The following is a 20,138-nucleotide window of genomic DNA, read 5'->3' on the forward strand; positions in this document are numbered from 1 at the left end:
TCAGGTGCAATTGGTGGAATCGAGGCCCAGCGGGTGAGCTCAGCCTCCAGCCCCCTCCCCTCCCCGAGTTGTGCTAAGACCCGGCTCAAGGTCACCCCCCATCACAGGACGGGCTTTCCGCCTGACCAGCAGCCTCCTCGGACCACCCGGGAGGCCCCCGGTCGTCTCACAGGCGTAACCTAGGGTGGGCCTGGTCCCCCGGGACTAACAGGTGCTCCTGTGGGGCAACCGCCTAGGACGTGGGGGTCTCCAGGAACCCAGGCCAGGGCCCAGTGAGCCCTCTGTCACCCACAGCACCCCTTCCTTGGCCACTCGGCCCCGGGGCGGGGGGCTCGGAGGACGGTGGGGGCTAGCGTGTCCCTGTCCCGCAGGAGAGCCCGGGTGCGGGCCCCGAGACGCCCACCCCAGCCCCGCCGCGCAGGGTGCCCGTGTCCCGGATGCTCTCGCTGCCCAATGACGGCTACATGTTCCGGCCCGTGGCGCCCGCCGCCCCCCAGGCGCACCCGCTGCAGGAGGCGGAGACAGAGGCCCTCATGGGGGCAGCCCCCTCAGGTTCGGGGCCAGCGGGGTGGGCACGGGGAGCTGGGGTGGGGGGTCTGCGGGCGGGGTGGGGCTCAGGCTTGCCTTCTGCCCCAGGCTCGGCCCACCCTGTCCGCTCGTGGCCTGTGGAGTCCCGCGCCTCCCTCCGTCTCCCGCTAGAGTCCTCCCCGGCCAGGGGCAGCGACCCCCTGCAGGCCCCGTCCCCTCGGGGCAGGTCCCGCTCCCCCAGCCTGAGCCGGCCGCTGTGCAGACAGGTAGGAGAGCCCCACCCGGCTCGGGGCTGCGGTGGCCTCGGGCGCCAGGGTCCTGTGCTGGCAGCTGGGGGCCTCAGGCCTTGAGCACCGCGGATGCCCTGTGTAGCCCGAGTGGGCAGCGCCCAGCAGGCCCCAGGCCAGGCCCCAGCTCCCAGCTCTTGGCCCCCTACCCCCCCTGCCCGGGTCCGCCCATCGTGGGGACCCCACCGGCCACCCTGGGTCATTGTTGGGAGACTCTTGTCCTGGGAGTGGGGAGAGGCGAGCTAGGGCAGGGGCTCACCCCGCTCTGCCGGGCCCACCCTGCTTCCTGGGCTCTGCCTGCAGGAGCTCGGTCCCAACCCCACCGGGCAGGCTGGTGCCCGGGGGTGCAGGCCGCCCCCCCCACTCCCAGGGAAGCCCAGGTGGGGGCCCTGTGGGACAGTGAGGTCCACCCCAGCAGCTGCAGCCCCTCCCCAGACATGTCACCCCCTCTCTGGGCTGCCAGGCCCCTCCCCGACCCCTGACCCGAGGCCTGGGTCCCCCTCGCAGGAGGCCGTGCACACTGACTCCCTGGACGGACAGGCAGACGGCTGTGGGGAGCCCGCGGAGAAGGCCCCGACCAGGCCGGCGTCCCTGGGGGCCTCCCCGCCCCGCTCCCCGCGGCCTGGCAGCGTGCGCACCCGCAGACACGCACTCGGACAGCGCTGTGGCCCCAGCCGGCCACAGGCCCCGGAGCCCGCAGAGGCGGAGGCTGCAGACCCCGCGGACGAGGAGGTCCGGCACATCACCAGCTCCGCCCGGGCCTGGCCGCCCACGCCCTCCCCGGCGGCCCCCGGCACGCGGCCCCCAACCCGGCTCCACGGTGTGGACGCCCAGGGCTTCCTGGACACTCCGGGCCGGGCCTCTGCGGAGCCCAGCGTCGAGGCCGCGGAGGCGAAGGCCCGGGCCCCGGAGGCCGAGGCAGGCCTGGGAGCACGGCGGAAGAAGAAGATGAGCCCCCCCTGCATCTCCATCGAGCCCCCCGCGGAGGACGACGGCCCCGCCCGGGCACCCGCCACGGAGGGCAGCAGCACCACGCTGCGGCGCCGGACCCCGTCCTGCGAGGCCGCCCCACCCAGGGACTCGCTGGAGCCCCCCGAGGGCCCGGGCGCCAGCGCGGATCCCGCAGCCAAGGGGGAGCGGCGAGGCCAGACCACCGGCCGCGTGGAGCTCCTGACCGTCCCGGACTTTGCCTTCGAGCCGCTGGACATGGGGGAGCCCAGTGGAGACTCCTTCTCCAACAGTGGCCAGGGCGTGGCCCCAGAAACCAGAGCTTCCTCCTCAGGGGCCATGGAGCCCCCCAAAACAGGGCCTCCCGTGCCCCTGGGCGACCCCCCAGAGAAGGGGCAGGGGCTGTTCCTCTCGGCCCCCCAGAGCCCCCTGAAGACGGCCGGGCCCCCCCTGGCTGCTCCCACCCCAGATGATGGTGTAGACGAGCCTGTGTAGCTCTGGGATCACTGCCAGCAAGGGCGTCGGTGCTGGGCCTGCGGGGCGTCCATGGGGGTGGCTCCCTCGGCTTGGGCCCCTCGGGTGGACCGTGCGCCCCGGGGAGGAGCAGCCACGGGCCGAGCGGGCGGCGCTTTTCCTCTGCAGAGAGAGACAGGAGGCCGCCTCGCTGCCTCCTCCGGTTTGGGGTGTCCCGGTTTTCGCCGTGGTCGAGGCCAAGTGCTGGGGTCCGCAGGTCCAAGCAACTGCACCAAGGGGTCCCGCAGCCAAGCCCCACCCCGCGCCTGGGTCTCCTGATGGTGCCCCTCACGCCGGGACCCGCACCTCACTACCAAGTTGTAGCCAGTGCAATACGCGGCCGGTCCCGGGGCCCGGCGGGACCTGCCAGCTGACGCCCCTGTTTCCTCCCGTTTGATAAATTCAGGTTAAACGTTGCAATAATCTGATGCAGAAGACTGGGCATCTCGAGTCCAGGGGAAGGGAGAGCGGAGAGAATAAACGTTAACTTATTTAAGAGGCGCCTCTTTCCTGCCATCCTGCGGTCCGGCCATCCGTCCTCTCCGGCCCCGTGAGCTGGGGTGACCCGGCGCTGGCCGCGGCCCAGTCCCTGGCAAGCACCCACCCCGTGGCCCCCCATCACCCCGACCCTCCTTCCTCGCAGGGACCTCTCCACAGCCACCGCCTGCACCTGCAGTCTCTGCCCACCCAGGGGGCCATCACCTGCCTGCTCATCCGTCCCTCACGGGCCTCGGGGTTCCTTGTCTGCCGCTGAGCTGCGGGCACTGGACGTGGGGGGCCGCTCGTAGTCGGGGGGTCAGAGCAGGCCTTCCCCACGGGCCCCAGCTGTGCTGAGTTCACTGCCCCGGAGCCCCCTGCTGCCCCCGCCCCCCACCTCGGGCCGCCTGAGCGGGGGCCCAGGGCGGGGCTCAGCAAGGCGGGGGTGCTGGCTCTCGCTCGGGGCGGGCAGAGGCGCAGGTGGGCACTGGCTCGGACGCCTCTTCACCAGCCCGGCGGCCTGCCCTCTGCACTGGGTCTGTGCTCCCGAAAGGCCCTCTCCGGTCGCCCACGGGGCCAGGGAGGGGGCTCACGGGGTGAGTTGGGGGATCACGACACCGACGATTAAAGGGTGGCCCTGGGCGCTGGGGCAGCCCCCCGGGGTCCCAAGCGGGGGTGCGTGGCCAGATGCAGTCGGGGAGCCGCGGCGCCGGCGGCCCTGGACACATTAGCTCGCGGGAGCCTTCCCCTGCCCGCGGGGCGCCCCGACACCAGGGAGCACCCCCAGTCCAGGGCCCGGGACGGATCCTCGGGTGGGCGGGGGGGCGCCGCGAGGAAACCGGGGCGGGGGCGTGGTCAGCCCACGCCCCCGCCCACGCTGGCCCAGGGGCGTCCTCGGTGCGTCGCCGCAGACTCCCTCTGCTGGATGCAGGGAGAACTGCAGGGCTCCGGGCTGGGGATGCCCTGGGGACCCGGCGGCCAGAGCGCGCTGTGGGGCTCTGGGTCTGCAGCTCCCTCCTGCGTGTGGCCTTGGGCAGGTCACTGCACCCAGGAGGACGGGCAGGGCTGCACGGACTGCCCTGGGGCTGCAGCCTGACAACTCTCTTGGTCCTTGCCCTCCAGCCCTGCCAGGAAAGGGCAAGGAGGGGTCAGAGGGGGCCAAGGGTCAGAGGTCAGCCTCTGAGCAGGGGACACCTGGCCAGCAGGACACAGGAGAGGACAAAGAGCAGGCATCTTGGCAGGAAGAGGCCAGCCAGGAGGGGAAGCGGGCAAGCCGGGGGACACGGACCTGAGTTCCCCAAGGCAGGGATGTCGTGGCAGGGCCAGGCCATGTGGGCAGGGACTCGAGTGCAGACCCCAGGCTGGTCGGGGCGACCACAGCCCTCACCGAGCTCACCACACCTGCCTGCAGCCACCTGCCGTCCACCTGGCAGACCAGGCCCCCAGGTCATGGCTCACCTGGCAGGTGGGCCGGACCCAGCTGGAGAGATCCGCTGGCCCCAGGGGACTGGGGGGCAGCTCAGCGTGCCTCATGGTGGAGAAATGGGGGCCAGGGTGACCCTCAGCTCGCCGGGTGTCCCTGGTAGTTGGATGAATTCAGGGACCCGGGAGGGAAGGGAGGTGGCTGGGCTTGGGGGATCGGCGCGCTGGGAATGCACACGGTCAGGGTTTGGTCCCCCCAGACCCCACCCCCTGGGGATCCCGTCCCCTTCCTCCAGCTGAAGACCCAGAAGCAGCTGCTCTGACAGTGGGAGCTGGCAGCAGCGGTGCCCTCTGGGGCCCAAGAACTCGGGCAGGGACTTGGGGAGAGAGCCCATGGGTCCCCATCTCCTGGGCCGGGGGATGTCAGGGTGTCTGGGGTGGGCGTGGAGGAGCAGCAGTGCTCCTGAGAGCCGCAGGGGAAGGCTGGCAGCTAGAGCCCGGATTTCAGCTCTACATGAGGAAGTAACAGACAGTGGGGAGGTAGTGATCCACCCATCTCCAGAGGCATGCAAAGGCACGTGGGAGGAGCCCCACACTGGCCTGGCTCAGGAAACTCCCAAGGCCAGTACTGGCCGGTCTGGTGGCCCTCCAAACCTGGAGGTGGGCAGGTGCTGATGTGGCTCCACCCTCAGGGGAGAAACTGAGGCTCAGAGAGGAAGATACGCTCCAGAGGTGGGGAGTGAGTAAAAGGCAAAGCACGGTCTCCATGCTGCCCCCGGGAGAAGCCGTGGTTGGCCAAGAGCACCCACCGGGGGCCGAGGCGGGTCCCCCCCACACCTGCACCCTGCGCGGGTGGGCTGGCCTGCCACGGCCACATCCCGGCTGGGTCAGCGCACCCCCACAGCACCCCCACGCCTCCGAAACCTGGGGCTGGCCACACGCCAAAGAGAACGGCGTCCTTGGTGAGGGCCGAAAGGCCTGCCCCCCCAGCCCTTCCTCCAGGAAGCCCTCCCTGATCTCGGCCCCTGACCTCTCCAGCTCCCGTCCCCGCACCTGCTGAGCCACCTGGAGCCTGGGAGAGGCCGGAGAGGGGTGGACAGGTGGGCTCCCGGGAGCACCCCGAGGTGGGAGGGGTGCCACAGCTGGGTGTGGGGTGTCCTTTCCGAGCTGTGGGCCTGGCCGGGAACCAGAAGGAGGTGGCCATTGTGCAGCCTCATGAGTGTAGGCTTTAAAATGGTTGGTTTTAGCTCCTTTAAAAATAATCTTCAGGGACAGACCGGGCCAGCGGGGCAAGCCTCCATGGGTCGGCCGGGGTGACTCAGTGACCCCGACAGTGTGAAGGCGCCCGACCCGTCCAGCTGGGGAAAGGGGAACTCGGGAGCCCCGATCAGCAGGCTGGGGGTAAATGGGGAGGCAGCTAATCTCAACTGGGGACCTTTCCCCATCCCAGTCTCTGCCCCTGAGGGTCACGCAGCCAGGAAGGGGACGGGAGCTTTGCAGGGAGGGGCCCAGCCCACACAGAGGGGGACCCCAGGACCCAGCTGCAGCGCTGTCCAGCCCCCATCCCAGCCTGGTCCCCCTATCGGCTCTGCGGCACCGAGGACCCTGGTCACCCAGTGGGTGGTGCAGGAACCGCCCAGGGGTGCCACGGTGGGGGGGGGTGGGCATGGTGATCCTCCTTCCTCAGCCCCGCCCCCCAGCTGCACCCCAACTCCACAGAGTCACCACGTCCTGCACCTTGGCTGGGACATGCTACCTGGTGATGGAGAAACCTCTGCTCCCAGGAGGAGGCCCAGAGAGGGCAGTGGGACCCCCTGAAAGGAGGCAGTACCCCCACGTGACCCACAGTACCCACTCCAACCCTAGACTCAGGCCGGGGCACCCACTGCACACAGCCAGGAGGACCAGGAGGCCACGGGGTGTCTCCACCCTGAGAGAGAAGGAGGACCCTGCCCATACCCCTTGGGGTGGGGGACAGGCTCGCAGCTGAGGGGGGCGACGGGGTCTCATGAGGGGGAGGGGAAGGGAAGGAGAGAGAGGAGGGGGTGACGTGCCACCACGGTGGCCCCCCACCTGGGCATCTCCCTGGGGGACGGCTGGACCCACGTGCCTCTGGGCAGGTGACGGGGGTGCTGAACACTGTCCCTGCCCGGCCCCCCAACCCTGTCGTCCAGGGAGAAAGGGGCTCAGCCCCGAGTGATCACAAACATGCGAATGGAGGCCTTGTGCGAGGCCCCCCAAGCGCAGGAGGGCACAGTCGCGTCCCCGGGTGGGGAGAACAAACTGGGCAGGGCCCGGTCAGTGGAAGGTGCAGAGCCTGGCCCCACCCGGGGGCACCAACTGGATACTGGGCCCAGGGCACCAAGGGGGGGATGCCCAGGAGGCCGCGGGGCCCGTCACCTCACTCAAGGTGGAAGCAGGGGCCCCCAGGGCAGCCGGCCAGGTGTCCCCAAAGGGACGCGACTCAGCAACAGAAACAAAAGGCTCCCAGCCCTGAGCATCACGAGTGTCCCCAACAGACGCCGGTAGGAGGCAGAAGAGCCCCCCCAACATCGCGACCTGGCGCCAGACCCACGGAGGGGAGATGGGCCCGGGATGACCTCGTGGGCAGGTGTGCTCCCGCGCCACCTGGAGAGAGGAGGTGGAGACGGCAGGTGGGAGCTGGGAGAGGGGGCTGCGGGGGGCGGGATGCAGGACCATGGGGGCTGGTGCTTGACTTCCTGGGGCCCCCGTAACCCCTGCTTCATCGTGGAACATGCTGTTCGATTGGCCCTGCTCCCCGATGCACCCCCAAAGGAAGAGGCACAGCCTGGGAGCCGCTGTGAGGTGGGCTCACGAGGGAGGGCTGGTGAGGGGTCCCCAACCCCACAGCACGCAGGGACCCATCCAGCCGTGTGCTGACCGGTGCTCTGAGCCCCTTCTCATCAGTGGCCCCCAAAAAGCTCAGGGACAGCCACACCTGCTTTCCATGCACTTTAATGAGACAGGGTGGGGGAGGGTTTGTGCTCCCCACGTGGGCAGGGGGCCTGGGGGGCACAGGGGACGGGGAGGGGGCTCGGGCAGGGCCGGGAGAGGTGGGGGGCGCGGACCCATCCCGGGCAGGAGCAGGTGACGGGCACCCAGGAGGGGCCCTCAGGGCTCCTTGGGGACGTAGCGGTGGATCCAGTCCAGGTAGAAGGTGACGCGGGTGTAGACGCCCGGCCGGTTGGGCTGCGCGCAGCCCTCGCCCCAGCTGACCACGCCCGCCTGCAGCCAGGTGCCGTTCACCTTGCAGACCAGGGGTCCCCCGGAGTCGCCCTGGGGGAGGAGGGGTCAGCGCAGCCCGGCGGGCCGGGGCGGGGGCGCGGGGAGGTTTGGGCCCCACCTGGCAGGAGTCGCGGCCCCTGCGGCCGGCGCACAGCATGTCGTCGCGGATGATGCGGACGTCGTCCCCCGTGGAGACGCCCATGTGATACTGCGAGTCACACTCGCCGTTGTCCACGATGGGCACCTTCACCTGCTTTAGCGGGAAGGGCGGGGGCAGGGACTCTGCGGGGACGAGGGGGAGCTGTGGGGCCGCGTAGGGGCCGGGGGTTCCCCGACCTCAGGGGCCGCCCCAGCCCTGGGCCCCGGCCGCCAGCCGGCCCCCGCCCAGCCCGCGCCGTGCCCGCCCTCACCGCCGCTGCCCACGTAGCCCCAGCCGGTCACCCAGCACGGCGTCCCCGTGGGGAAGGCCTCCGAGGCGGGGGGCAGGGAGACGAGCTGGACCCTGCTGGAGATGTTCACGGGCTCCTGCAGCTCCAGCAGCGCGATGTCCGCGCCGTGCCGCACCGAGTAGAAGTTGGGGTGCGGGATGATGCGGCTGACGGGCAGCAGCTGGTCGTGGTAGTAGAGATGTTGCTCGCGGAGCTGCACCCGGAGGGACTCGGGGTACACGATGTGCCTGGGGAGAGAGGGTCCTCGGGGCTCGGGCCTGGCCCCCTCCAGCCCCCTGGTCCCGCAGGCTCTTGTGAACCCCTCTCCGGGGCTCCTGGACGCCCGTGAGTCCCCCCCGCGCCCCGACCCCCCGGGACTCACGGTCCGACGCAGTGAGCGGCGGTCAGCACCCACTGGGGGTGGATGAGGGAGCCCCCGCAGTGGTGCCTCCAGTAGCCGTCGTGAAAGCGCAGGCTCACCTGCCACGGCCACTTGCTACTGGGGGCCTCCTGCCCCCCCCACGATGCCCACACGCTCCGGGTCCTGGCGGGGGGCTGGGGAGTGGATCAGAATCACCCGCGCTGGAACTCTCCGGGCTTCTCTCGGCCAACCCCGCTGGGCTCCTGGGGTGGGGAGGGCTGGGAAGGGGGCGGCGGGGAGGGGGGGACGGTGCAGACTCACCAGGGGACACGGGGACCCCACCAGCCAGGAGGGGCAGTGCCAGCAGCAGCAGGGGCAGCATCTGCGAGGGGCGAGAGGGCCGCGTGAGCCCGCGGGCAGGGTCAGCTCTGGGGTCTGCGGAGGGGTGGGCTCCGGCGGGGCCTGGGGCCATGGGGGTCGGGGGCTCGGGCAGTCTGGGGGGCCTTGGGTGGGGCCTGGGGGGTCAGTGTCGGGGTCTGCAGCTCAGCTGCTCTGCTCCACGGTGACACCGGCAGTGGGGGGCTCCGCGGGAGTCCTCACCGTGGCCGAGCTCTGCTCTCTGTCCCCTGCGCTCTCGCTCCCCATTTATCCCTCAGGCCCGGGTGCGGCTGGAGGAGGGGCCTCCCCCTCCAGTCCAGAGGGGAAGGAAGCGGGTGACTCAGACCCAGGGGCCCCCATGTGACAAGGGCCCCCCACCAGATACCATCTCGGCACTCACAGGTCTGATGCTGGGTGCCAGCCTGGAGAACCCGCCTGCCCTCCTCGCGGCCTGTGGGCTGAGGTCCCTGACCCGCCGGGTGTGGGTGTGGGGGGCCCGGCCTCCACTCAGCACCTGTGCCCCCCACTGTGTAATGGGCTCTGGGCATGCCCTCCGACTGGACTGGACATTGGGGTGACCCTCCCTTCAGCAGCTCGTCTGTGCCAGGCACTCGGACGGACCCCCTTGGGCCCCTCTCCAGAGCTGGGCTCTGGCCCCTCTGTGTCCCTGAAGGAGGCCGTCAGGCACAGCTGCATCCAGGGGCTGCCCTGCTCTCCAGACCCTGCGGTGGGCACGGCCCTCACCTGCTGTTCTCACCCAGCCCACGTCCCAGCAGGAACCCGGGGGGCGTCTGTGCCCATGGGGCTCCGAGGAGCAGGGGGGCTGTGTCTGAGGGGGACACTTGCGGGGTGACCCCTCCCCATGTGCTCCCCGCCTTGGGGCCCGGGGCTCACACCACACTGCCTCCCTCAGCCCTCCCCACCCTACTTGGAAGGCGGGGGCCCTCGTCAGATGCGGAACAGCCTCGGGGGGAAGGGAACGTCCCCTCTGGGCGCTGTCTCTGCGTCCCGCTGAGCGGAGCCTCCTTATCTCGGGGATCTGAGGTCCCTCAGCAGAGGGCTGGGCAGGGGCCGTGGAGGGAGACAGGAGAGGCCAGTGCCAGGCTCCCTGGGACCCCCTCGCCCCCCAGTCCACCCTGGCCCGGGCTGACCCCCGTCCCTGCCTGTGCCTCCTTCCACCTCCTGACACAGCCCTGGGCCCGCTGGGCATGGGGCCCTCCTGCCACTCTCCACCCCTGGCCCCTGGATTCCCTACTATCCCCCCTGCCCCTCTGGGGACCCCAGTGCTGCCCCAGGGGAGCCCCAGCCATGCCCCCTGCCTCTCCGGACCCCCAGCCTGGCCCTGTGTGCCGCCCTGTCCTTGGCGTGGCCCAGCACAGCCCAGGAGAACATTCTTCCACATTCTTTGCGGGGGCAGCTTCCCCTAGGGCATCTCCTCCCACCCAAGGGCTCGCTCTCCACTGACGCGCGTCCTACATTCAGTCACTCAACAAACCCCCCAGCGCCTACTGGCTCCCCTCCTGCCCCGCCCCAGGCACTGCCCTCCCGCACCGAGAGCCCGCGGGGCCGGCGGGACGTGGGGGCGCGGGGCGCGGGCGGGGGCTCTGCGGACCCTCTGTCCTCAGGGAAAGCTCTGATTGGCTTCGGCCAGGGACACGGACCAATCAGAGGCGGCGAGGATGAACTTGCTCTGATTGGTTCACTCGGGTTGCCCCGCCCAACCACCTGCATCCGCCCGCGCAGGTGGCCCCACCTGGACGAGGCGCTGCCTGCGGGGCTCGTCTCCCTCCACAAATACAAGTGTGACTCTTGCCAGCCGGCGACAGAGAGTTGAACTTCTCGCATATAAAATTTAAATCCCTCACATAAAAATAAACAACTGATTGAATATGCATGAAAATGAGCGACTATATACGTAAAGAGTCAACCTAGTGAGCAAGGAAAATGCAAAATAAGCTGGGCATCATTCTTCAGGTTCAGATTTGCAGATTTCTGAGACGGGAGCAGCTGCCTTGCTACGTGACGGTGCCCCGAGGTACTTGGGAAAGGACACTGCCTGCAGGGGCTCCCGGGGGCCCTGAACCCTGACTCTGCCTTGACGGCAGAATCCTAACACCCCGGAAGCTGGGAGGGATGGATGGATGGACAGATGGGTGGACGGACGGAGGCCGGTGGATTCTCAGTGCCTGGGCCCAGGATGCAGGAAGGAAGGACCTGGCCCGGCGCGAGCTCCTTCGGGGGTCCAGCCTGGCGGGGGGCGGGGGGAGACTGGGAAGTGTCCTGTGCCGCCAGGGGCTCTCCTGCCGCAGCCTGAGGCAGGACCCCGAGTGAGAAGGGCTTGGAGGACAGAATGCCCAGATACCACACGAAGGAGTGGACGTGCAGCCCGAGACCCCGCCTTCCAGGGCCTGGACACCAGGGGGAGGGGGACCCCAGGAGCTGCACAGGCGGGACCCGGACTCGGGCGACTTCTGGGAGGGGTGAGGGGGGCAAAGGGAGCAGGAGGAGGGGCCCTGGGGCCTGTGGCTGTGTGGTATCCCTGGTGCCCCTGCTCCCCTGGTGGCCTGGCTGCTCCAAGGCTTAGACTTTCCTTTCGGCACTTGATCCGGGTATGGGGTGTGGGGTCCAGGCCCCCCTGTGCAGTCTCGCTGTTCCTGGGGTTCCCTGAGCTGCACTGAAATGGGGTACCTGGGGATGGGTTTGAAGTGTGTGGGTGGGGGGGTGCCCCTTATGGGGGTTGTTTCTCCTTTGGCCCTCCGCCCCCCCACACACACACACTTTGGGGTCCAGGGATGGGTCCCACATGGGTCTGGAGTGGGTGTGATAGCTGATGAAACCTGAAGCCCCTGGGCCTGGGAAAGGCCAGCCGAGTGCAGGGCGGGAGGGCTTCCTGGAGGAAGGGGAAACACTCTCGGGACCCCCGAGTCTGCTGGGTCCTCTCCTCTGCCGGGCAGCCCTCCAGGGGCAGTCAGGGGTCCCAGTGGAGGCTGAAGGACCCCCAGGCACCCGTGACTCTGGTGGCTTCTGCAAGGGGGCTTTGCTCAGGGGCCTGGAGACATGTCGTCCTCCCGCTCCTGGCTCGATCCTCCTCCTGGCACGGAGCTGTGCTCCCCGACGTCCCCTCCACAGGGGCCCACCATCCTTCCCTCTTCTGGAGGGTGGGCAGCCCCTGTGCGCTCCGAGGGGCCTCCCCACACAGCCCTTCTCATCCCCACTCTGTGCTCTAGGACAGACGGAGTCGGGAGCCACTTTCCCACGAGTGCAGGGTTAGCGAACTAACAATTGGTAGCAAAAACAAAAATATAAGTGAGGCCATATGCTCCCAGTATAGAGATGTAACCCTGATGGCAAACCAAAACAAGAAAAACAAAACAAAACTCTAGCTGACCTGTCAGAAGAACCATTTCCCAGAAAATAGTGATCTTTTAAACCCAGGGACGTCCCTGGGGAGAGTCACGTTCACGGGGCAAAGGCTCCGTGAGGTGTCAGAGCCGATCCTTGTAAAGAGAGAAGGCGGCAAGTCGAACTGAGGTCGGTTCAAGATGGTGCAAGCCCCCGGCAACGACAGCTCCGTAAAGCCTTGGCGAAGACGTGGAGGAATTGGTGGGAATGTGAAATGGTGCGGCCACTTGGGAGAATCGCCTGCCAGCCCATCAGACATTTAAACGCAGAGTTACCGGGTGACCCAGCAACCCCACAAGTAGGTACGTGCTCAAGAGAGTTGAAGACACGTCCCCACAGAATCCCATACGTGAGGGCTCATCACAGCTCTAGTCACCACAGCCCGGAGGTGAAGCACCCACGAGTCCTGCAGCAGATGAGAGGAAACCCCGTGTACTCCACCCAGACACTGGAACATCGCCCGGCCGTAAAAAGGAACGAAGTTCTGATCCGCACCACATTGCACACGAACCTTGGAGACATCGTGCTGAGTGGAATTTGTCAGTAACAAAAGACACGCGTCGTATGACTCCATCCCCATGAAATGTCCGAAACAGGAAAATCTACAGAAACAGAGAGTAGAAGACTGGTGGCTGAGGCTGTGGAGAAACTGGGGGTAGAGAGGGTGTTAACTAGAGGGCACGGTTTCTTTTTGGAGCAGTGAAAATGTTTCAAGATTGATGTGGCAAGGCTGCACACATCTGTGAACACACTAAAACCCGCTGAATTGTACATTTTACGTGGGTGAACGGTGTGTGAATTGTGTCTCAAGAAAACCCCACAGCCACAGATCATCATCAACATTTCAGACACAATGGAACCTTCCAGACAGTTCCAGACCACTGCCATTGTTTCTGAGGTCGGTGGGTGTGCTCAGTGTGCCAACACCTCCGCCCCTGCCGGGCGCCAGCCGACTGAGGAAGGGCCTCACCGACGGAGAGAGTGACATGGGGCCGGCCGGGAGCACTGGCCCGTGTCCTCCAAGCCCCTTGTGACGTCTGAGGCAGCACACAGACGAGGAGGGAGGAGCTTACCCTGCATGGGGTTGAAACTGTGTCCCCAGCCCACCTGCCCCATCCAGGAGTGCAGTGAGACCCCAACCTGGGACTAGCACTTCCAGCCACGACAGAGCCCCAGGGGCCAAATGTGACCTCCCGCCACGGACAGCCGGACGACTGCAGGAAAGACAAGAATGAGCAGTTCAGACACCGGGTGAGAGGGGTTTGAGGTGTGCCCCTGAGAGCAGGGCAGAGAGCGGAGGGAGACCATGGTGACAGCAGCTGACGGCGGGGGGCTGGTGGGGACACAGAGCCTGTGGGCTCGCCGAGTTGGGGAGACAGAGATGGCCATTTGAAGAGGCCAAGGCAGCCAGAATTTGGGAGGCAGAGAACCAGGGAGGAGAGAATGGCACACGGAGGGCTCCAGGAAACCACGGAGGACACTGGAGTCTGAGGTTGGGTTCTCACAGCAGAGCAACGTGTCCAGGGCCAGGCACGGAGCCACCAGAAGGGAGTTGGCAGAAAGGGTCCAGGAGCTCACACAGGGATGGGGATCGCTCATGTCCCCACCAGCCAGAGGGGAAAACTCCCAAAATACACGACCATTGGGTAGAGTTGTCAAAGGGGACCCCATAGTGGAGCAAAGTCAGCCCTGGGCCAAAGGCATCTCTGAACCTGTCCCAACAAAGCTTTAAAGCCTCCAAAGGAGCTTATCGATTCCAAATAATGTAACTGCATAATAGAACACAACCCAAAACTATTGGAAGGAATATAGCAAAATCCAGAAACAAATCCTGTGGAATTCACAAGGTCTGGTGTTGAATCAAAAATTGCCGGGTATGAAAATGAACAGGGGAAAACGACCTATGACCCAGAAAAAAAAAAAATCAATCACTAGAAATAGATCCAGAAATGACAGAGACGCTGGACTGGCAGACAAGGTTGTTAACACTTAGTGCAGGTAATATACGGAGACCTCACCTGTTCAGGAAGGTGGAGAAAGCATGAGGAAGAGAGAGATGGAAGCTATAAAAAGGACCCAAATGGAACCTCTAGAGATGAAAAACACAATAACTGAATTTAAAAATACATATCCAGTGGGACTATCAATGGTGTAGACAGGGCAGAGGATGAGAATGATAAAATTGGGAAAATGTAGTAACAGAAACAGAAATGAGTCACAGAGGGGAGAAAGCAGAAAACAAACACAACATCGCTGACATCTGGGTGGACCAAGGGAAAGAAGGAAAATGTAACTGGAGACCCAGAAGGATAGGAGGGGAGTCTATAAAGTGACATTTGAGGAATTAACGGCCAAAAACTTTCCATATTTGATGAAAATTATAAACTGATGGATACAGCAAACTCAGAGAACCTCAAATGGAATAAACCTAAAGAAAAACCTGCCAAGGCACATCATAAACTGCTGAAAAATAGCAATAGAGAAAAAACATATTAAAAGCAACCAGAGAGAATGCATACACAACGTAGAAATAACAATAAAAATGAAAGGAGACTTTTGAACACAAAGCAGCAAGCAAGCAGACAGTGGAAAGACATCGTAGAAGTGTTACAAGAATAAAAAAAGGCTATCAACTTAGGATTATCTAGCTGGTGAAAACATCTTTCAAAAATTAAAGATGAAACACATTTTTTGAGTCAAACAAACTCTGAAAGAATTCATTGACAACAGACCTGCATTTCAAGCAACATAAAGAAGTTCTGCTGACAGCAGAAGATGGTAGATGAAAATCTAGATCAGTCCCGGAAATGAAACTAACTGAAAATATAAAAGACGTTTTCTCATTCAAGATTTGTTAAAAGATTATTGATAATGTATTGTGTGGTTTATAGCATATGTAGAAATAAACTTGTGACAACCATGTGAAGGAGGTGAGGGGAAAGTTGAAAGCGTGTTGTTGTGAGATTCTTACACATGTGGGAAGTTGTACAATATTATTTGTATGAGTTAGTATTTTTAGACAAGGTTTAGATTTACAGAAAATTGAGCAGACAGTACAGGGTTCCAGGTATCCCCTTTCTTTCCACCCACCCCCGCCGCTCACAGCTTTCCCTGTTAATTCCATCTTGAATTAGTGGGGTACATTTGTTACAGTTGATGAGCTGGTATTTGTCCAGTTTGTATTGGGTTCACTCTGTGTTGTGCAGGTCTGTGGTTTTGACAGACGCCTCGTGTCGTGTACCCCGATGTTAGTATCACAGAGGACAGTGCCAGCCTCCCAATTCTAGAAGTTCAACACAATCCCGATCAAAACCCCAGGATGATTCTTTTTTAATAGAAATTGACAAGCTGATTCTAAAATTTATAAGGAAAAGTAAAGGAACTAAACAGAGTAATTTTGAGAACGGAGAACAAGGTTGAAGGACAGAGGCTGCTTGATTTCAATCTGCAGTTATCTGGAAGAGGCAGGACACGTCTTTTGCGGAACAGGAGACAGGGTGAGACAGGCCCACGTGTTTACGGTCGAGTTTTCCAAAGGCGCTGAGACAATTCAGGGTGAAAGGAAAGTCTTTTCAACCAACGGTGCTTGAGTGCCAGGCTGGCAAAATGGAAAAACAAAATCACAAAATCCCGACCCAGATCTTGCATCATGTATAAGTTTGCTGAAAACCTGAAAAACTGTTCAACCTCTAGAAGATATCATGGAAGAAAGTCTTTTTGCCTTTGGGTTACACAAAGGTTTCTTTGCTAGGACACAAAAAGCACACACTGTGAAACAAAACTTGTTGAAATTTGATGCTTCATCCAAGTTTAAAATTTCTGCTCTTAAAAAAATGCAGTTAGGAAAAAGGAAACACAAGGCACAGCTGGAGAGAGAATGTTGGCAGAACGTGTCTGATAAAGGATAAAGGGCTAGGATACAAAATATTTTAAACACTCTCACAAGTTATTAAGAAATCAAAGGACTGAAGTAAAAAATGGACAAAATATTTGAATAAAATACACAACCAAGAAAGCTAAACCCAGGGCTAACAAGCACTGGGTGGACGCTTTACATTTCCAGCCATCAGGGGAGCAAAAGGCCGCCACGCGCGAGGCCTGAGCCCCTCACCCTGCTGCCGGGGTGCTGGGGCTCCGGGGGGTGTCACGGGTTCGCCTCTTTACACCTCAAACCTGTGATCCCCGTCAGGAAAGGCCTGAGCCTCATCAGGTCGGGATTCAGCCAGTTTGAGCTTCATCAAGTAACCTCCCACTCAAGTAAGAGTCTAGGGACAGACAGTGGTTTAAAAGTAAAGGGCACTCAAGACAGGAATTCACCTTCAGCACATTTTTACTAAAGGAGCACTTAAGATGAAAGGAACAAGTTTATGATGTAAAAACTAACAGATACATTACCCAGCCTGGGAGCCCCCCTTCTCCAGACGCAGTTGGACATGAGATCAGAGAGCTCCCCCTTGTCTCAGTTACAGAAAATTTGTAACATCTTGATTTAGAGTACCTTTAATTAAGTCATATTCTATTTTTACATTAAACGATGTGTCATCAACACGAGTGACTCAAGAAGCAAAACGTCTTGATCCACGAGGGTTCAAGATCAAAGGAGGGTGTCCACGTTATCAGAGACTTAGCCTCGAACGCCTGTAAGACTCTACTGATAACATTTTTACTAATTAAGCTATGACTTCTGTAACAGCAATATAACATACTTTTACTTGTATAAAGTCTAAAAATTAGAAGAGATTATTTTTACTTGTCTCTAACTTGTTAAAATGTTTTTTTCATTTTAGTCTATGATTAGTTTAGTCATTGCATCATGTTGATAAACATACATTTGATTAGGGCTGTATTCAGCCTCGCTGCATTATTTACGACTTATTTACGATTGAAGTAGCAGCTGCAGCCCGTCCTGTTCTCGCAGAGAACCAGGTGGTTATGGCTTCTCTCTGGCTGAGAAGGCTGAGAGGCCCTTTCTGCTTTCCTGAAAATACTTACAGCTGTTTAACTGTTTAACTTCTCCTTCAGTATAATCTTCTAATATGAGACTTGAGGATACGAACCAGTTGTCCCAGTTATTATAGTGAGGCCTTTCCACTTTTTATCATTTGGAAATTGTACTCGAGTGTTTTTAGATACAAGTCCTGTTCACTAGGCGTCTGTATCAGGAGGAATGAGCGGTTCTTCGCCATCAGAACCGAAGGCGCCACGTGGCGAGTGAGAGCAGCATGGAGAGGGGTCGGCTCCTCATTGCAGATTCCCCTGCAGCCTGGGCCTCGCCCGCCCCTGCACACCAGGGGCCAGGAGTGGGGAAACTGAGGCACGGGGGGGCGGAGATCGTGAGGGTTCCCAGGGCTCGGGCCTGGCCTCCTGCCGCCACCCCGCCCAGCTGCGCCCCCTCCCCAGCCCACCCCGCCCTGAGCCCCCTGCACACTGGGGGACAGGGACCCTCCGCCCTGGCGGCCTCTCACCCAGCAGCCCGGAGCCCCCCACCCCCAGGGCCCAGGACACCTGATGCGGCCTAGTGGGGTGGGGGCAGGGTCTGGACAGACACAGGGGAAGCTGCCCCCGAAGAATCCAGAGGCAGGTTCTCCTGGGCTGTGCTGGGGCCACGCCAAGGACAGGGAGGCGCACAGGGCCAGAACAGCAGGTGAGGGCCGTGCCCACCGCAGGGTCTGGAGAGCAGGGCAGCCCCTGGATGCAGCTGTGCCTGACGGCCTCCTTCAGGGGCACAGAGGGGCCAGAGCCCAGCTCTGGAGAGGGGCCCAAAGGGGTCCGTCCGAGTGCCTGGCACAGGCGAGCTGCTGAAGGGAGGGTCACCCCAATGTCCAGTCCAGTCAGAGGGCACGTCCAGAGCCCATTACACAGTGGGGGGCACAGGTGCTGAGTGGAGGCTGGGCCCCCCACACCCACACCCGGTGGGTCAGGGACCTCAGCCCACAGGCCGCAAGGAGGGCAGGCGGGTTCTCCAGGCTGGCACCCAGCATCAGACCTGTGAGCGCCGATATCATATCTGGTGGGGGGCCCTTGTCACATGGGGGCCCCTGGGTCTGAGTCACCCGCTTCCTTCCCCTCTGGATTGGAGGGGGAGGCCCCTCCTCCAGCCGCACCCGGGCCTGAGGGATAAATGGGGAGCGAGAGCGTGGGCGGCAGAGAGCAGAGCCCGGCCACGGTGAGGACCCCCGCGGAGCCCCCCACTGCCGGTGTCACCGTGGAGCAGAGCAGCTCAGCCACAGACCCCGACACTGACCCCCCAGGCCCCCAGACTGCCCGAGCCCCCGACCCCCACGGTCCCACGCCCCGCCGGAGCCCACCCCTCCGCAGACCCCAGAGCTGGCCCTGCCCGTGGGCTCACGTGGCCCTCTCGCCCCTCTCAGATGCTGCCCCTGCTGCTGCTGGCGCTGCCCCTCCTGGCTGGTGGGGTCCCCGTGGCCCCTGGTGAGTCTGCACCGTCCACCCCTCCCCGCCGCCCCCTTCCCAGCCCTCCCCACCCCAGGAGCCCAGCGGGGTTGGCCGAGACAAGCCCGGAGAGTTCCAGCGCGGGTGATTCTGATCCACTCCCCAGCCCCCCGCCAGGACCCGGAGCGTGTGGGCATCGTGGGGGGGCAGGAGGCCCCCAGTAGCAAGTGGCCATGGCAGGTGAGCCTGCGCTTTCACGACGGCTACTGGAGGCACCACTGCGGGGGCTCCCTCATCCACCCCCAGTGGGTGCTGACCGCCGCTCACTGCGTCGGACCGTGAGTCCCGGGGGGTCGGGGCGCGGGGGGGGACTCACGGGCGTCCAGGAGCCCCGGAGAGGGGTTCACAAGAGCCTGCGGGACCAGGGGGCTGGAGGGGGCCAGGCCCGAGCCCCGAGGACCCTCTCTCCCCAGGCACATCGTGTACCCCGAGTCCCTCCGGGTGCAGCTCCGCGAGCAACATCTCTACTACCACGACCAGCTGCTGCCCGTCAGCCGCATCATCCCGCACCCCAACTTCTACTTAGTGCGGCACGGCGCGGACATCGCGCTGCTGGAGCTGCAGGAGCCCGTGAACATCTCCAGCAGGGTCCAGCTCGTCTCCCTGCCCCCCGCCTCGGAGGCCTTCCCCACGGGGACGCCGTGCTGGGTGACCGGCTGGGGCTACGTGGGCAGCGGCGGTGAGGGCGGGCACGGCGCGGGCTGGGCGGGGGCCGGCTGGCGGCCGGGGCCCAGGGCTGGGGCGGCCCCTGAGGTCGGGGACCCCCCGGCCCCTACGCGGCCCCACAGCTCCCCCTCGTCCCCGCAGAGTCCCTGCCCCCGCCCTTCCCGCTGAAGCAGGTGAAGGTGCCCATCGTGGACAACGGCGAGTGTGACTCGCAGTATCACATGGGCGTCTCCACGGGGGATGACGTCCGCATCATCCGCGACGACATGCTGTGCGCCGGCCGCAGGGGCCGCGACTCCTGCCAGGTGGGGCCCAAACCTCCCCGCGCCCCCGCCCCGGCCCGCCAGGCTGCGCTGACCCCTCCTCCCCCAGGGCGACTCCGGGGGACCCCTGGTCTGCAAGGTGAACGGCACCTGGCTGCAGGCAGGCGTGGTCAGCTGGGGCGAGGGCTGCGCGCAGCCCAACCGGCCGGGCGTCTACACCCGCGTCACCTTCTACCTGGACTGGATCCACCGCTACGTCCCCAAGGAGCCCTGAGGGCCCCTCCTGGGTGCCCGTCACCTGCTCCTGCCCGGGACGGGTCCGCGCCCCCCACCTCTCCCGGCCCTGCCCGAGCCCCCTCCCCGTCCCCTGTGCCCCCCAGGCCCCCTGCCCACGTGGGGAGCACAAACCCTCCCCCACCCTGTCTCATTAAAGTGCATGGAAAGCAGGTGTGGCTGTCCCTGAGCTTTTTAGGGGCCACTGATGAGAAGGGGCTCAGAGCACCGGTCAGCACACGGCTGGATGGGTCCCTGCGTGCTGTGGGGTTGGGGACCCCTCACCAGCCCTCCCTCGTGAGCCCACCTCACAGCGGTTCCCAGGCGGTGCCTCTTCCTTTGGGGGTGCATCGGGGAGCAGGGCCAATCGAACAGCATGTTCCACGATGAAGCAGGGGGTACAGGGGCCCCAGGAAGTCAAGCACCAGCCCCCATGGCCCTGCGTCCCACCCCCCGCAGCTCCCTCTCCCTGCTCCCACCTGCCGTCTCCGCC

The 20,138-nt window shown here is 63.6% G+C and overlaps 3 protein-coding genes across 3 annotated transcripts in view; 2 read left to right on the plus strand and 1 right to left on the minus strand.

The window, feature by feature from the left end:
- CACNA1H (calcium voltage-gated channel subunit alpha1 H) overlaps positions 1–2,772 on the plus strand; it is a 2,977-nt gene extending 205 nt beyond the window's left edge. Inside the window, exons 2-5 of the mRNA XM_037813776.1 lie at positions 5–174; positions 372–552; positions 637–794; positions 1,323–2,772. Coding sequence (XP_037669704.1) covers positions 5–174; positions 372–552; positions 637–794; positions 1,323–2,258 — 1,445 coding nt within the window. The 3' untranslated portion in view covers positions 2,259–2,772. The remainder of the gene's footprint in view (positions 1–4; positions 175–371; positions 553–636; positions 795–1,322) is intronic.
- A 4,375-nt stretch (positions 2,773–7,147) lies between these two features.
- LOC119517485 (tryptase beta-2-like) lies at positions 7,148–8,719 on the minus strand. The gene is given in 6 exon segments (XM_037814219.1): positions 7,148–7,472; positions 7,540–7,703; positions 7,832–8,097; positions 8,232–8,368; positions 8,370–8,404; positions 8,532–8,719. Coding segments are annotated over 6 exon segments (918 nt in total). The 5' UTR covers positions 8,683–8,719; the 3' UTR covers positions 7,148–7,307.
- A 9,597-nt stretch (positions 8,720–18,316) lies between these two features.
- On the plus strand, positions 18,317–19,804 carry LOC119517486 (tryptase beta-2-like). The gene is made up of 5 exons (XM_037814220.1): positions 18,317–18,422; positions 18,550–18,721; positions 18,857–19,122; positions 19,251–19,414; positions 19,482–19,804. The coding sequence occupies exons 1-5, from the start codon at positions 18,362–18,364 to the stop codon at positions 19,644–19,646; spliced, it is 828 nt and encodes a 275-aa protein (XP_037670148.1). The 5' UTR covers positions 18,317–18,361; the 3' UTR covers positions 19,647–19,804.
- The last annotated feature ends 334 nt before the right edge of the window (positions 19,805–20,138 follow it).

This window comes from Choloepus didactylus, chromosome 21 (assembly GCF_015220235.1).
Source record: "Choloepus didactylus isolate mChoDid1 chromosome 21, mChoDid1.pri, whole genome shotgun sequence".
Classification (NCBI taxonomy): domain Eukaryota; kingdom Metazoa; phylum Chordata; class Mammalia; order Pilosa; family Megalonychidae; genus Choloepus; species Choloepus didactylus.

What these genes read in the sequence shown, in the direction of transcription:
- LOC119517486 (XM_037814220.1), top strand. Translation starts at nt 18,362, where the DNA reads ATGCTGCCCCTGCTGCTGCTGGCGCTGCCCCTCCTGGCTGGTGGGGTC. An exon ending in GCCGCTCACTGCGTCGGACC is followed by an intron (nt 18,722 to 18,856) that starts GTGAGTCCCGGG and finishes CTCTCTCCCCAG; the next exon opens with GCACATCGTGTACCCCGAGT. An exon ending in GGGCTACGTGGGCAGCGGCG is followed by an intron (nt 19,123 to 19,250) that starts GTGAGGGCGGGC and finishes TCGTCCCCGCAG; the next exon opens with AGTCCCTGCCCCCGCCCTTC.